Source organism: Chelonoidis abingdonii, chromosome 8 (genome assembly GCF_003597395.2).
Source record: "Chelonoidis abingdonii isolate Lonesome George chromosome 8, CheloAbing_2.0, whole genome shotgun sequence".
Classification (NCBI taxonomy): Eukaryota; Metazoa; Chordata; order Testudines; family Testudinidae; genus Chelonoidis; species Chelonoidis abingdonii.
The window spans coordinates 57,360,666-57,375,619 of record NC_133776.1 but is presented as its reverse complement, the minus strand read 5'-3'; the positions used below and the strand labels follow the sequence as shown (position 1 = coordinate 57,375,619).

Here is a 14,954-nt window from a genome sequence, read left to right as displayed (position 1 = left end):
AAGAAGGAACTGAGGAGCGGGCGGGCCGGCAGGGGTATATATCACCCGCCATGGCGGCGCCACTCTAGGGGCGACCTGCCGGCCCGCTGGAGTTGCTAGGGTAAAAGTTCTCCGACGAACGTGCACACACGGCGCGTACACCTACTGGAATGGATATGAGCAAGCACTCAAAGAAGAACTAACGGTTAGATGGAAGGATTAGATTTTTAGCAAGAAACGTCAATTTTACTGTACAATGCAAGCTGACGAAAAAATATTTCCACTGATAAGCGAAACTCACAGATAAGTAAAGTAAGAAAAATGTGCTGGGAGTTTGTTCCTGGCCATACTGACTGGGCTGGTGTGATACTGCCTTGCTAATGGAAAAGCAGCTGCAGAACTGCTAATGGAAAAGCAGCTGCAGAACTTGCTAATGGAAAAGCAGCTGCAGAGAAAATAGACCACTTTTATTTTAAAGAAGAAAGTAGCGAAGTAAGAAAACAGCCATTTGTTTTCTCTTTCCTGTCTGCATTCTCCTCCTCATTTAGGCTTAAAGGAATCCTGCAGAGATTTTTTTTTTAAAAATAGCTCTCACTCATTTGCGTTGCTTTATGATATATAAAGGCCTGAAAGATGTGTTTCAAACAAAGTTGTTTTTCTTGTTTGTTAACAATAGAAATATCAGGGATGTTAATTCTGGTCTTTTCTGGTTTAGGCTTTTTGTGAGTCTGAAGGAGGTGTAGTGTGAGGATTTTGCTCATTCATGGGCAGTGTGGGGTTTGAATTTTAACAAAGACAACTTTTCTCCTAAGTCTTCATTGGCAATTGGAGTTAAATAGATTTTAACACACACAGTTTAAAGAGGCTGACTAAAAACGAACCCTTCTTTCTCAGTTTTCAATGTCTAGGGAAGGGAATGTTACAATGCCTATGAGAGTCAGGCTTGGAATTGGTGGCAAAACCAACTTCTTGTACCTGAATTCGTATGAACTTGTTTAGTCTCTTTCCACCCAAATTCTCCATTTCCCTCTGGAAACATGGTTGCTGAGAACCTTTGAGGCATGGGTCTCCATAGCGCAGTGCGGAGCATGGTGTCGGTGCTTAGAGAGAGATCATGGGGCTCTCGTTGTATCTTTCGTCAGTGTGACAGCAGTTAGTTACCATCTCTTTGCTTCCCCCAGCTGTACGAGATCCTGGCCACAACACCATATGGCCACCTGAAGCAGGGGGAGGTTGGGGTGGATCGGCTGCTGAGCGAGAATGTCTTTGCAGCTGCATTCCCTTTGCATGAGGTAAGTCAGGAGACAGTCTTTTTCTAGCACCGGTTCCCTGCTACCTCAGCCAGATTGGACTTTGGTCATGCCCCGATCTACAGCTCAGGGGACAGCAGGGAGCCCTGGCCAAGACAGAGCACTTGTGTGGCCTTTGCCCAGAAGGGGGCCCGGCTGTTCAAAAAGCTCCTTATTCAGCCTTTCCAAAGGAACACGGAGGTAACTGGGGTTGGGGTAGCATAGCTGTGGGGAGCTGGAGAGGCAGGGGGCTGCTGTCAAACCTCTTTGCCCAGCCCAGCCCAGCCAGATGCTCTGCTTTCACCAGCCTCAGTTGGAACCTTCCTGCTTCTCCCCTGCAGGGTCCCTTTGCAGTACCTGCTGACAGGCTGGCCCCTGAGAGCCTGACCGAGCGCCAGGTCCTCTTCCAATACTGGGCGAGGTGGCAGAAATGGAACAGATACCAGCCACTGGATCACATCCGCAGGTACTTTGGAGAGAAGATTGCACTCTACTTTGCCTGGCTGGGTGAGTACGATGCTTTTCGGAGCCCTCCCTACAACCGGCCTTCATCCCTGGCCCCAGCCAGACGTGTCAATATGCTGCCCTGGATCTCCTGCCCCATTCTCTTTAGCCTCTAGCCTGCACCTCTGTCTCCAACCAATTCCTGAGCTGCGATAGCCGTGTGTTCCTCATACCCACTAGAAAAGGAACTGGAGCCTCGCTGAGCAGGAGATCAGACTATCCAGGCTTGATGAAGAATAATGCCTCCTGCAGCCATGTGGCACAAAGGGAATGGGTTCTAGCCAGCAGCGGAAGGGCACCACCAGCACTAGTGTGCATTGTTCTGCCCTGCTCCTTACTGCTCCCTCAACCACCTCCTGCGGGACCCAGCTCTGCCCTAACCTGATACCTTCTCCAGAAAGAGCTAATGCTCCACTGGAGTGTTGGCCTCCTTGTGTTCTGCTGCAGGGAATGCTGGGATCAGCGCAGAGAATAACAATTGCTTGTATAAGCAAAGTGCTTTGCTTCCCCAGTGCAGACCAAGGACGGGCTGTACTATAGTAAGGGGCACCCTTTACATCGGGTGCATGGGTGTCATTGCCAGAGAAGCAGGGAGGATCTTTCTCAGGTTGCCATTTTTCACTAATCATCCTTCTTGTCCCTTTCCTGCTATGACTTGTTAAGAGAAGCTAGATTAGAGTGCGTTTGTTTTTCTTGTACTGGGATTGTCTGCCATGTCCCAAGCAAGGAAAGCTGTCCCTCTTGCACAGAGCAGCAGCCCAAAAGCTCCCATGGCCAGAAACCCTTCCTGTTGTGTCCAAGCTGTGGGATGCATTTGAAATGAATGTGGCTGACCAAGCAGGAGCAATGGATGCTTTGCTGGTCCCTGTCTGTGGTGGGGCTGAGTTTCAAGTCCTAGTCCTAATCTACAAAACCCTCCGTAGACCAGGACGCTCATCCCTTCGTCACAGCCCATCAAGACAAGCTGGGACAGACATTCTCCATGATCAGACCCCAGCTGTGGCACTCCTGATCAGAGGAGATCGTAGCTGGTGCCTAGATCTACATGCAAGCCTCCCCCCTCTTTTCTCTGAGGCTTCCCCCAGGAACACCATCCATTCCCACTGCCTGTCGCTGAGGAGAGGAGGGAGAAGGTGCAATAGAAAGGGAGGGAAGAAAAAGAGAGAAATGGACAAAATTAATTAAAAATAGGTCTGGAATGGGGAGAAACAAAAAGTTGATGTATGGCCAAAGAACATAATTGTTGGCATGCTGGCAAGTGTAAGAGACTCTGCCCTGCCTCCAGACTTGATTAACTTGGATCGTTGTCCCTGTGGATTGGACACGAAGGTGGGATTCCCACTGCCACTTGGCACTGGGCTTGCTCTGCTCCATAGGAGCAGAACTGAGCCAGCACTGAATGGTTTTGAAAGTCCTGCCCTACGGCCATTACCAAACCCAGCTTCTCTCTGGAGGCCACATCTCAGGGTGAGGACATAGCCAGCAGGAGGCTCTTGAAGTCAATGCCAGGGTGGGATAACCCTTAACCTCCCTTTTACCCGCATGTAGATGGGAGGAAGCCCCTGCTCCCCAAGTGACCTCTGAGAACATGGTGCAGAACATGGTGGGGATCCTCCTTTACAGTGGCTAGCAGGGGACTCTCCTTCAGTTGCTGGGATGCAGTGCGTCGCTCCGCAATTGGTTTCACTAGGAATGTGGGGCTCTTAACTGGGCTCTGCTGCTGAGATGAGGGTGCAGGTTGGCTACAGGTCCTGTGTTTGCAATGAGACTCCCACTCTGAGGGACTGGTCTTCTCTCTTCCCTCTCTTTAGGTTTCTATACTGGGTGGCTCTTGCCTGCAGCAGTTGTGGGGACACTGGTTTTCATCGCAGGCATATTTCTGATGCTGAGCGACATACCTGCGTAAGTGTCAGCATCTCTCCCCTTTCTGTCCCTGCCTTCTCCTTCCCTCTCCCACTGGCTGTCTCCAGCCTGGAGGATGTGGGGGCAGCCCCAGGGAAGGCTGAAAGTCAGAAATTCCTGGCTGCCTCCCTTGAGGTCAGTCCACTGGGCCACAGCACCCCCAAAACGCACGCTCACTGTTGAGCGAACCTGGCTTCTCACAGGCTTCTGAGCAAAACTCCTGGTGAACAACCCAGCTGCGAGGGGGTCAAAGTCCCCTAAACACCCTGCAGGGAAATGTCACCCAGGTCTTCACAGTATGTGGCTGCCTGCTCCTCCCTGTCTGGCCCCAGGTTCCAACATGGCGGGGCAATGGCTAGACTCTAACCAGAGGAAACTGTTGGGGGGAAGCTCCATGAGGTGTTTCTGTCCAGGACAAGGACAGGCAGCAAAGGACCAGTGCTCTGTGCTGCCATGTGAGCATCGCAGCTTTGATCCCAAATGCCGTGCTCTCACCTGCGGACCTGCAAGGGGAATGTGCTCAGTGGCTTCACTTCCCCAGGACCCTCTGGCTGATTTTAAAGATCAGTGTTTATGGACTCTCATGGGGTCCTGGCTAGTCCTGCATCATTGGAAAGAATGAGGCCTCAAGAGGTGCAAAAGGGTGGTCTAGAGCAGAGAATGTACCGTGGTCCTGATTTTTTTTCCTTGTCTGCCTCCCCCTTGCCCCAGGCAGGAGATCTGTGAGAGCAAGGATCAGTACCAGATGTGTCCGCTGTGTAAGGAGTGCCCACAGTGGCAGCTCTCCAGCATCTGCAGCATGTTCAAGGTAAGATTTGTGGCTCTGAGTGGTTAATTTCCAGAGGGGAGGGCCAGGAAGAGAGAATATCCTGCAGTCTCCACCATAGATGGTGCTTGCTAGAGTGCCCAGGTGTGCACAGCTCTTTCGCCCCTGTGCCAGTTCTGGCTGGGCTGGGAGGTGCTGTGTTTATGCACCAGGAGGGGTGATAACCAGGCTGTTTGCACAAGCACAATGCACTGGTATTTGCTCTCTGCCTTTTCATCTTAATGGCACTAGAGGAGACATCTCAGAGGACATGCTTCTGTGTGAGAGAAGAGAGCACCAGGACTCATCTCCTCGAGGACCTTTCCTCATCCCCTCTCATCAGCAGCATTGGACCCTTTCCCCTCTTTCTAGTGTCAAAATTAGACTCAGGACTCACAGTTTGCCAGAGCACTCTGTTTTATTAGCACAGCGCTCTGCTAATAACACCCAGATAATGTGAGCACCATACAAGAAACAAACTATCTTATTTATACAGATATAAAAGGGCGCGGACTTAACAAAGGAAGCAGAACTGACAAGTTTACCAGAGGCTAGATGTACATAGTTAATTTCCGTACTAACTTTTACCAATCTTCGGCTAATGTTAAGTGGGCTCATTGTTTATGCCTTAATGTTTCTTTTCCTGACACCTGTATTTCAACATTTATTTCTGCTTAAAGGTACATACAGCATTTCTTTAATCCATTCTTATTTTTACAATATAATTCATTCTACTTTCACACTAGTCTCCCTCCTCCCAGCTGCTCACATTCGCTGGCATCCCACCTCCCAAACCATCCCTCTCCAGCTCCTCTTCCCCTCTTCTCCTTTGCATCCCCTCCCTAGTCTGTTCCTCCCCAGGTCCGCTGCTTCTTCCTTGGCTTCCCTCTGCTATCCCTCCTTGTTCCCTCTCTTGCATTCCCTGTGTGATTCCCTTCCACCTCTCCTCTCCCTGTGTGTACAAAGTCTCTCCTTTCTGGTGCTGGAGCAGGTCATGCTGCAGAGATGAGAAGGGGTCTGTTTCACTTTGCTGCTTGCACATGGAGTGGAGCAGCAGAGATGGATCTCAGGGACAGCTCCTTCTCGGGTGCTGCGCTAGCGTGTGTGGAAAGCACTGCAGAGCACAGAAGAGGCTTTCTGCAGCTTGAACTGGCTATGCAGATTCACACTACCACATGGACGTTTATTGCCTCAGGATGGAGATCTATTTTGCACAGCAAGCCTCTGCTGAGCCGGGTAGTCGCAAGATTTTACACTTAAGGGATTATGGTTGTCGGGCTAATCTCCCTCTGTAAGCTACATAATGGACCAGTCCTCTCAACTGATATAAACTGGCATTGCTCCATTGACTTCAGTTTTGGTCCAGACTTGCACCAGGTGGGGATCTGTCCCATTGGCTCTAGTGGAGCTAGGGCTGATTTACACCAGCTGGAGATCTGGCCCGATGCTTTTTCGCCAGCAGGAGATAGCGCTGAGGTAAGGTTCCTCAGACAGTGAGGGTGACCTCTCCATGTGGCTCCAACCTCTTCCTAGGGAGATTCAAGCAAATCCAGAGAGAATAAGGACAGACTCTCTCCCTTTCTGCCTATCTGAAGCTGAGGCCCCATCCCTGTGCAGGGAGAGATGAATGCTCAGAGTCGGAGGGATCCTGCTCTGAGCCCGGAGATGAAGCCTGTATGGGGCCCCAAGCTGTGAACTGCTCTGTGCACACCCCAAAGCCATACCCCACCATTGCCTTCTCAGCGCAGCACAGGCAGCTCTGGTTGATCAGACACACAGGAATCCCAATCACCCTGTCCCCAAGCCTCCATTCCTGGCATGCCATGACCTGCGTTTGGGAGCAGCATGGGTCTGGTGTTCGCAACAAGTGAGCAAATCAGCTGTGCACTATGCTACCACTGATCTCCTTGCTGCCTCTGGAGCACTGCAGCCTGGGTCCAATGACTCAGACTGATCCAGCACTCTGATTCTTGTAGATGATCAGTCCAGTGCTCCTTTGTCTCTTACCGGAACCCCAGTGCTTCCCCTGGGGAACCTCCCGGTCAGTCCCAGAGGGAAACTCATTCTCTCTCTCTCCTGCCCTCACCCCACTTCACATGTCCAGAAAGTTAGCACTTTGCTGCTCTCAGGATCCACCCTAGCATCCCTTTCCTCCTGCAGGTCCCCTGAGTGTTCCTTTCACTTGCCTTGCTTTGCTCCATAGGCAGGTCGCCTCTTCGACCATGGTGGGACCATCTTCTTCAGCATTTTCATGTCCCTGTGGGCGGTGACATTCCTGGAGTACTGGAAGCGGATGAACGCCACCCTGGCACATCGCTGGGACTGTTCCGATTTCGAGGACATTGAGGTACAGGCCTGGCCCTCTGTCACACAGCTGAACTCTCAAGGCTGTACAAAGCCAAATCAAGGTGATGCCTTTTCCCACTGTCCTAGGAGCGTCCGCGACCCCAGTTCACTGCCATGGCTCCCATGACGATGGAGAACCCAATTACTGGAGCAGAAGAGCCATATTTTCCTAAGCGGAACCGCGTAAAACGGGTCACGGCTGGATTGATGGTCATCATCATGATGGTAAGGGCACTGCAGGCCGCTGCCCTGTGCCTGGCTCTGAAGATCTTTCATGGAGTCTGCAGTTCCTGGCATGACTGCCTCTTTTCTGCATGCTGTTTGCCTCTTACTGCCTGCTTGGCTCTCCCATAGCTGCCAGTGCCCCCAGAGATCAGAACAAGCTCAGCTCCCTGAAACACCCTGTAGTTCCTGATGGCAAGTTGATGGCCGCTGGGTTGTATTTGCAGATTGCTGTGGTTGTGATGTTTCTGATCTCCATTATCCTGTACCGGGCGATCATCAGCATCCTTGTGTCAAGATCTGGAAACTTCCTCTTTGTGGCATCGGTAAGAGGTAGATGCAGCCAGCTCTGCCTTGGGATTTAATGGGCTTGAGCAAGCCCCAGGGGATGTTCTGGTTCATTCCCTCTGCTCTCCTCTTTTCTAGGCATCTCGTATTGCCAGCCTCACGGGCTCAGTGGTGAATCTAATCTTCATCCTCATCCTCTCTAAAATTTACATTGCACTGGCCCATTTCCTTACGAAGTGGGGTAAGTGGTGGAAGAGAAATGGCACAGACTTCAACTGTGGTTCCCTGGGACAGATCCTGACAGGGTTGGCTCCCCACTCCTTTGCAACTTTTGCATTGCAATCACATCCACCTGCACAAAGCAAGTGTGAAACACTGCCATCTGATCTGAGAGGGAGTCACACGTACTCACACAGGAGGGGAGAATCTGGTCTGTTGTCTTCTGCTGGATTCTTATGCCATTAAGCTGGGGCTGCTAAAAGAAATTGGATTTAGGTGCAGAAGGGAAAAGGCAGAAAAATGAGGATACAGACAGGTCAGGAACTGAGAAAAGTGGAAGGGCTCAGATCAAAGTAGAGAGGTACCAAGGCAGGGAATGAGTGCAGGTGTTTGGTGTAGGATCACAAGGTTGCCACCTTTTTCAATTTTCATGAATGCCGTCTTAGGTCCTGCAAGCTAGATAGTGTGACACAAGGCAGGAATTTGTCTCATAGGGCAAAACATCAAAAGTTGCAATGCACAAGTCCTGTAGTCAGGTGTCCAATGGCTTTCTGCGGTTCCAGGTCTAATGCTGGCAGATGCCTGGGAAAAGCATTATGTGTGCAGAGGAGTGTTAGAAATAATTAGAGAAGGCTGAATTTTTTAAACAATCTTTTTGATTAATATTTTCATTTTAATTGAAATATTCTTTTTTTGGCTGGTGGGGGGAGCTTTGGTTTTCATTTAATCAATAAACTGAAATTTATTGACAGTTGTTGGATATTTTCTGCCGAAAATTTCGAACTTAACAGGAAATGAAAATGTTTTTGTTAATTTTTTTGCAGAATAATACAGCAATTTTTTTTTCACCAGCTCTGGAAATAATATTAAAGGATACAATCTTTATTAGCCTTTTTAAAAAGAAAAATAATTCAAATGAATTTGCTAGTAGCTAGTTTATAGGTACAGTACAACATTATTGCCCTCTGCTGGACAGAGTCAGAACTGTACACGTGTGCGTCCTAGGCCTTTTAGCTAATTGAGATTCTCCATAGGCTCAAGAAGCAGGGCCATGGGCTTGTGCACAAGAGGGACTGGGTTTATCCTGGCTGTCCTATGACGTGCTGCATGGCCACACCATATAACATAATACCCGTGAAATCCTAGGTGACCATGCCTTTGTTGGGAGTTTTAAAAATACAGACATCTTAAAGATCAAACACAAAAGCCTCCTAAACAACACAAAGTCATCCAGGTTCTTCTGTTAGGGATGCTGTTGCCATGGTTACTGGGTGACAGGAGTAAGTGCTGCTAGTCTGCTTGAATGTTGCTGCAGGGCAGAGCTGATGCTGTCTGTGTGTGTTGCTCTGCCACAGAGATGCACCGGACTCAGACGAAGTATGAAGATGCTTTCACCTTCAAAGTGTTTGTCTTCCAGTTTGTCAATTTCTACTCTTCTCCCATCTACATTGCGTTCTTCAAGGGCAGGTAAGACATCTCCAGGGGAGGGCAGCTCTTGCCTCCCCCACCCATCCCCCAGCTCTGGGGCATGGCCCCCTCCTCCAAACATAAACCCATCTTAGCTGGTGGCTGGAGTTCCTGCGGCTGGCCCAGAGGGACCTGGTGATGTGCAGTTCCAGTGGATAGCCCTAGAGCAGTGGTTCTCAAACTGTGGTCCATGGACCATGACTGATCTGCCAGCTCCATTCAGGTGTTCTGCGGATAGTTCCCTCTAAGGTGTGCAGCCGCACACGAGAGAATGAAGGGCCACCGACCTAATTAGTGGAACTACATAGGTGTGGCTCCACTAATTAGGTGCCTGAACCCTGGAGAAGATGCACATGTAAGATGAGGTGGTGGCCTTGGGGGGAATAGGGGGTAGTTGGGAGGGGGCAGTGGGGTGAGAAGAGGTGGGAGGGGGGAAATTGAGACGTGCAGGGCTGTGGTGGCCAGAGAAAAAGGTGACTTTCCCCAACTCCAGGGCTGCGGCTGCCTTCTTCCCAGCCTCAGCTCTGGGTGGGGGCAGAGACACACACCCCTTCCCAGCCCCAGCTCGGGGGCTGCCATGGTGGGGGAGAGAGGGCACATCCATCGCATTAGAAAGGTAAGACTACTGATATTAAAATATGAGGGGTGTGCTTTTATTTGTAGAACAAAAAATGTTTATTTTTTAAAAATATAGCACTTTTATCCAAAGCACTTTACAATAGTTAGCTGACTGTACAAACAACATTTGGAAAGATCATAAAGTGGTCCGCCAAGACCCTCAGCAGATTTCAAGTGGTCCGCGGGGGGAAAAAAAAGTTTGAGAACCACTGTGAAAGAGAGAGAGAGAGAGAGACAGGGAAGCTGCGGCACTGCTGCCATCTAGAGGCAATGAGTGGCATGGGATGGAATGTGGAGGTTCCTGGCACAATTCTAACGTGGGAAGGAGCAACTAGAAACCACCCTTATGCCTGTGTAGCTCTAAAGCAGCCCTGTATCCGTGCAGTCAGCATGTTGGAGAGTTAACTGGCCTTTTCAGTGTATGATCCCATGGCGCACACAGCCAGTTCAGACTGTTGAGGGGCTGGGGGTCCTGTATCCGAGGGGGTCTCTGTGTGGGAAGCTGAATTTGGGAATAGGATGACCAGATGCCCCGATTTTACAGGGACAGTCCCGATGGTTGGGTCTTTTTCTTATATAGGCTCCTATTACCCCCAACCCTTGTCCCGATTTTTCACATTTGCTGTCTGGTCACCCTATTTGGGAAGCACATGCCCATGGGGAAGCCCCTCCAAAGCTCAGAGCTGAGATTCCTTGGGCAACCTGGGCCTTCTGGTCCCTGGTGGTGATGAGGGTGCTCATTGTGTGCAGAGCTGGGATTCCGAAGGGAAGCCAGACTGTCGCTGTGTTGCAAGGGGAAGGTCTGTTGTATCAGCAACTGGCGGACCCTGCTGCAAGGCCCCAACCGCCATTATTTTATATAGAGACCCCCGCTAAGATCAGGGCCCCGTTGTGTTTCTGAGCGCTGCACACGCAGTGAGACCCAGCCCCAAGGAGCATGCAATTGAAACGGTGGGAGAGGAAACAGGTACAGGCGAGTGATGTGACCTGCCCAGGTCTCCCAGCAGGGCAGTGACAGATCTGGGGATGGCACACAGGGCTGGAGTTCCAGCCCAGGCCTGATCCAGGACCATGCTGCTCCCCAGAACTGATGGAAACGGGATCCGAAGCAGAGGGGTAAGCAGGGGAGTACTGGGGGTAATTGCAGCCAGCATAGTTGTATGTAGTGGGCTGAAGTTTTGCTTCAAATGCCTCTCACATGTGGAAGGGATGAAATTAACATGAGGGACAAATCCGGGGGTGCCCTTTGATGATCTCCTTTCAGACAGGCACCATTGCACTGTGTCCCTCCTTTCCCCTCTGTTGGGAAGAACAGGGCACAGGGTGAGTGAGAAATTCCTGACACACGTTTCCATCATGGGATGTTCCTGGCAGGCAGAGCTGCCCTCCATGCCCATCCACAGGGTATCAGCCATGCTGGCTTCAGATGTGGGCTGAGGAAGAAGAAGATGAAGTAGGTCTGACCTTGTCCCAGTCAATCCAGGAGGACTGGCTGAGTGGCATCCTCAGCCTCCTAATGGACAAGGGTGGCTGGGATGTGGGAGCAAGGCATGGTGCATGACAGCACCACATCCCGAGTAGCCTCAGGAGGAATAAGAGATTGATGGGGGGGTGGGTGGGGGGAGCAAGGGGTTCAGCTGTGCATTTATTGCTCTGTCTTCCCATCCTGGATTTCCCAGGTTTGTAGGCTACCCAGGGCACTACAAGACCTTGCTTGGGATCCGCAACGAGGATGTAAGTATCAGCTGATAAAGTTTGAGAACATAAGGAGGGCCATGCTGGGTTAGATCAATGATCCCTCTGGCCTAGGGTCCTGACACTGGCCAGGGCCAGGTGCTTCAGAGGGAGTGAACGGAACAGGGCAATTAGCAAGTGTCCATTCCCCATTGTCCAGTAGCAGTATCTGGCAGGAGGTTGGAGTCTTAGGTGAGGGACAGTGTGAGGTAACATGCCAAACAGAATGGGGACCCTTTGCTGGGGTGGCAGGAAACACTCCAGTTGCTGCGCAGCTCTGTGCATGGGGAAAGGCTCCACAGTTCTCAGGACAGCCCTGGCCAGAGGAGGAGGGAGGCCATGGCCAGCTTCAGTGCCAGTGTAGTGGGCTCTTGGCCTGCCCCCAGCCTGAGCTTGCGCGCTGCCTCCAAGGCCTCTGACAGGACTCACACACAGGCTCCTCTGGGAGTGAGGAAGACCCAGGCAGGATGTGGGCATAGCGCAGAGAGGACCAGGGGCATGCCTGAGGAATCCCCCTCTCTGGCTGCTAATGTCCCCAGGACCAAAGAGAAGTAGGGGTGGTCAGACTCCATTCCTGCCCCAGCCACCTCAGGAGCCCCCTGCTGTTCATCTGCCCAAAGACTAGTGACAGTAACTGGGGCCCCTCGTTCCTGGCCCACCCCACCCAGCAGTCAGCCCCTAGGGCTACCCTGAGGGTTGGGAATGGGGGGGGGGCACAGTGGACCAGCCTGCTATGCCGTGTTAGGGCAGAGTGTGTGGCTCAGGAGTAGCCTTTCTTGTGGGAGGTGGAACCTGGTAGGGCTCCCCCACCCCCACCGATTCTTTTGAGCTTGAGGAGAACGTGCAGCGGAGCTGACGTGCCTCTGTCCTACCCACCCAGTGCGGGGCTGGCGGCTGTCTCATTGAACTTGCCCAAGAGTTGCTGGTCATCATGGTGGGAAAACAAGTCATTAACAATGTGCAGGAAATCGTCATCCCGTAAGTACTGAGTGCGCTATCGGGTCAGGGGGTGGTGGAGGGCCAGAGCCCAGCTCCACAGGGACCAGGGGGAGTTGGTCTGACTTCTGGCAGACCGTTGCACCAAAGGAAGCTGCTGCTAAGCTCTATAACAGGGATCTATGGGGCTGCAGGTGGGGCTGTCTCTTTCAGGGGCACTGTGATAGATTCGGAATGAGGGGGAGGAGGGGGTTCAGTCAGGGTAAAGACACCTGTGTGTGCGGCCCCATCTGCTTGTCTTGTGCTTGGCAGGTGGCTGCAGCACCTGCCTCAGGTGGTCTGATGGCTGTGGTTTGACCTATGGGCCCCAGCTAAGACAGGGCCAGTGCCCACATGTGCCAGGGCCTGTGACCACAGCCCTCTCCTCCCACTAGTGAAGGAAGAGGGGACAGTTGCAGGTTGTGACCATTGGTGGGCACTGCTGTGACAGATTGACTGAGGGTGGGGGATCCACAGCCCAAGTGGACCAGTCAAAGCAGAACGAAGTTGTTTTGCAATGGGTCTCATGGCAAGTTAGCCATGTGCATGATGGAGCCTCTGGCTTCCCACTGCCACTGCCCTGCCTCCTGCCCACAAGCTCTGTCTGTCCAGAGATTCTTTGTCCTGGGCTCTTGCCAGAGGAGGCATTGGAGGCAGTGAACCAGGCCAGGAATGCTGGAGCTGGGAGGGACTTCTCATGGCCCTTTTCTGGACTAATGTCCAAGCTCGGCTCAGCCGTTTGTCCTCTGTCATTCCCAGGGCTAAGGCATCTCTGCCAATGATCCCTAGCTGCTGGATCATGGGCTGCTGGGCATGTATTAGAGTAGCTTTTCACTGGGGCCTCACTCCACCATTCGACACAGAAAAGGGACCCTTGCTCCCACCCTACTGATGCCAAGCCCAGCCCAGCCTGTCTAAAGAGTCTGACCCTGTTCATAATAGGGAAGCAAAGACCCTTTTCCCCCACCCCGGATTCCTGGCTGGCACTAGGGCTGGGTCAGGGTGTGTTGGCAGCATTGCCAAAGGTCCCTCTGATGCTAGCTGCCTGAAAATGCCATGGCAACTTGGAGAGCCTATCAGGCCAGTAAGAGTGAGACTGGCCACTGCAGTTTCTGTTGGGGCATCACCCTTCCTGTGACCGCTCCTTTCTCTGCTCCCCCAGGAAGCTGAAAGGCTGGTGGCAGAAGTACAAGCTTCGATCCAAAAAGCAGAAAAGCAAGGAGGCCCAATTGGGCCTGGCACAGCAGGTGCCCTGGGAGAGCAACTACGAGCTCCTGGTCTGTGAGGGGCTGTTTGACGAGTACCTGGAAATGGGTAGGAGCCAAATGCCAAGTCTGCCACCTTGGGAGACTACTAACAAAGTGTCCTGGCCAGGCGGGGTCACCTGATCATTGACAGCACCAGGAGAAGAGACTGGAGGTCAGAGACTTCCTCAAGGGGGGGAAGCTTTTGCAGCTGATAGTGTTGATGGCATGTGCATCAATCACTTATCCCACTGACGTGCTCTCTGGTGCCTGCTAGTGGTGATGATTTGGGAAGCAGCACTGTCTCTAGTACGTTCAACTGAGTGAAGCACTAGAGAGAGTGAACTCGAGTGCCTAGCCTTGGTGTTTAATATTCTGAGCTCTGGAATTGCAGTTAAAGGTCTAAGGCAGAGATAGGCAACCTATGGCACATGTGCTGAAGGCGGCACGTGAGCTGATTTTCAGCGGCACTCACCCTGTCTGGGTCCTGGCTACCAGTCCGGGGGCTCTGCATTTTAATTTAATTTTAAATGAAGCTTCTTAAAGGTTTTTAAAAACCTTATTTACTTTACATACAACAATAGTTTAATTATATATTATAGACTTACAGAAAGAGACCTTCTAAAAACATTAAAATGTATTACTGGCACATGAAACCTTAAATTAGAGTGAATAAATGAAGACTCGGCACAGCACTTCTGAAAGGTTGCCTAACCCTGGTCTAAGGAAACCCTCCATCAGAGGTTGTAGCCTTGTGAAACTGACCCCAGAAACACAACTCTTCCCCTGGGGGGGAAATTGGAGCCCAGGCAGAGAATGTCTCCTCTTTCCCCAGCAGAAATTGAATTATGCAGCAGGTTCTATTGCCCCATCTCACCCTGCCAAACAGCCCTGCTGGGTCTGGCTTGATGGACACAATATCCCACAGGAAGCCTCCATATCAGGCTTGGAGTTACCCAGGGCTCCAGCCCAATCTTTTCCACATCGCAGCTTCCTCTGCCTGAAGGTTCCTCTCACCTCCCTGCTGTCATCTTCCTTATGGAGCCAATCACAGCAGTGAGTCAGTGCTAGCTCTCCAAATCCTTAGTGCAGCCATGGCCAAGCAATGGATGCTGCCGGCCCAGGTGTATCAGTCGGGTGCCTAGGGGTGATGGATGACAAGAGCTGTGTCAGCAGAAGCTCATATAGATGCAGTTATACCAGCCCAGCTGTGCTTTTACCAGTCTAGCTTGTTTGGCTCATGGGTGGAGGTTTCACTATCCTGGTACCCCCCAGGTCTAGCTGCATTCATGCCAGGAGCACCTGCCTAGTACACCATATGGACCATTCCTATACTAGTAAAAGCGCACCTCATGGCCTGAA

The 14,954-nt window shown here is 51.5% G+C and overlaps 1 protein-coding gene across 2 annotated transcripts in view; it reads left to right on the top strand.

Annotated features, from left to right (window-relative positions):
- Positions 1-14,954, top strand: part of ANO7 (anoctamin 7) — a 32,718-nt gene that overhangs the window by 14,059 nt on the left and 3,705 nt on the right. Inside the window, exons 7-18 of one of the 2 annotated variants that reach the window (XM_075068648.1) lie at positions 1,161-1,271; positions 1,610-1,775; positions 3,584-3,674; positions 4,386-4,482; positions 6,683-6,826; positions 6,913-7,050; positions 7,275-7,373; positions 7,474-7,765; positions 8,910-9,021; positions 11,319-11,373; positions 12,254-12,351; positions 13,511-13,662. In XM_075068648.1, coding sequence (XP_074924749.1) covers positions 1,161-1,271; positions 1,610-1,775; positions 3,584-3,674; positions 4,386-4,482; positions 6,683-6,826; positions 6,913-7,050; positions 7,275-7,373; positions 7,474-7,765; positions 8,910-9,021; positions 11,319-11,373; positions 12,254-12,351; positions 13,511-13,662 — 1,555 coding nt within the window. The remainder of the gene's footprint in view (positions 1-1,160; positions 1,272-1,609; positions 1,776-3,583; positions 3,675-4,385; positions 4,483-6,682; positions 6,827-6,912; positions 7,051-7,274; positions 7,374-7,473; positions 7,766-8,909; positions 9,022-11,318; positions 11,374-12,253; positions 12,352-13,510; positions 13,663-14,954) is intronic. The other variant, XM_032781466.2, reaches the window with a different exon arrangement.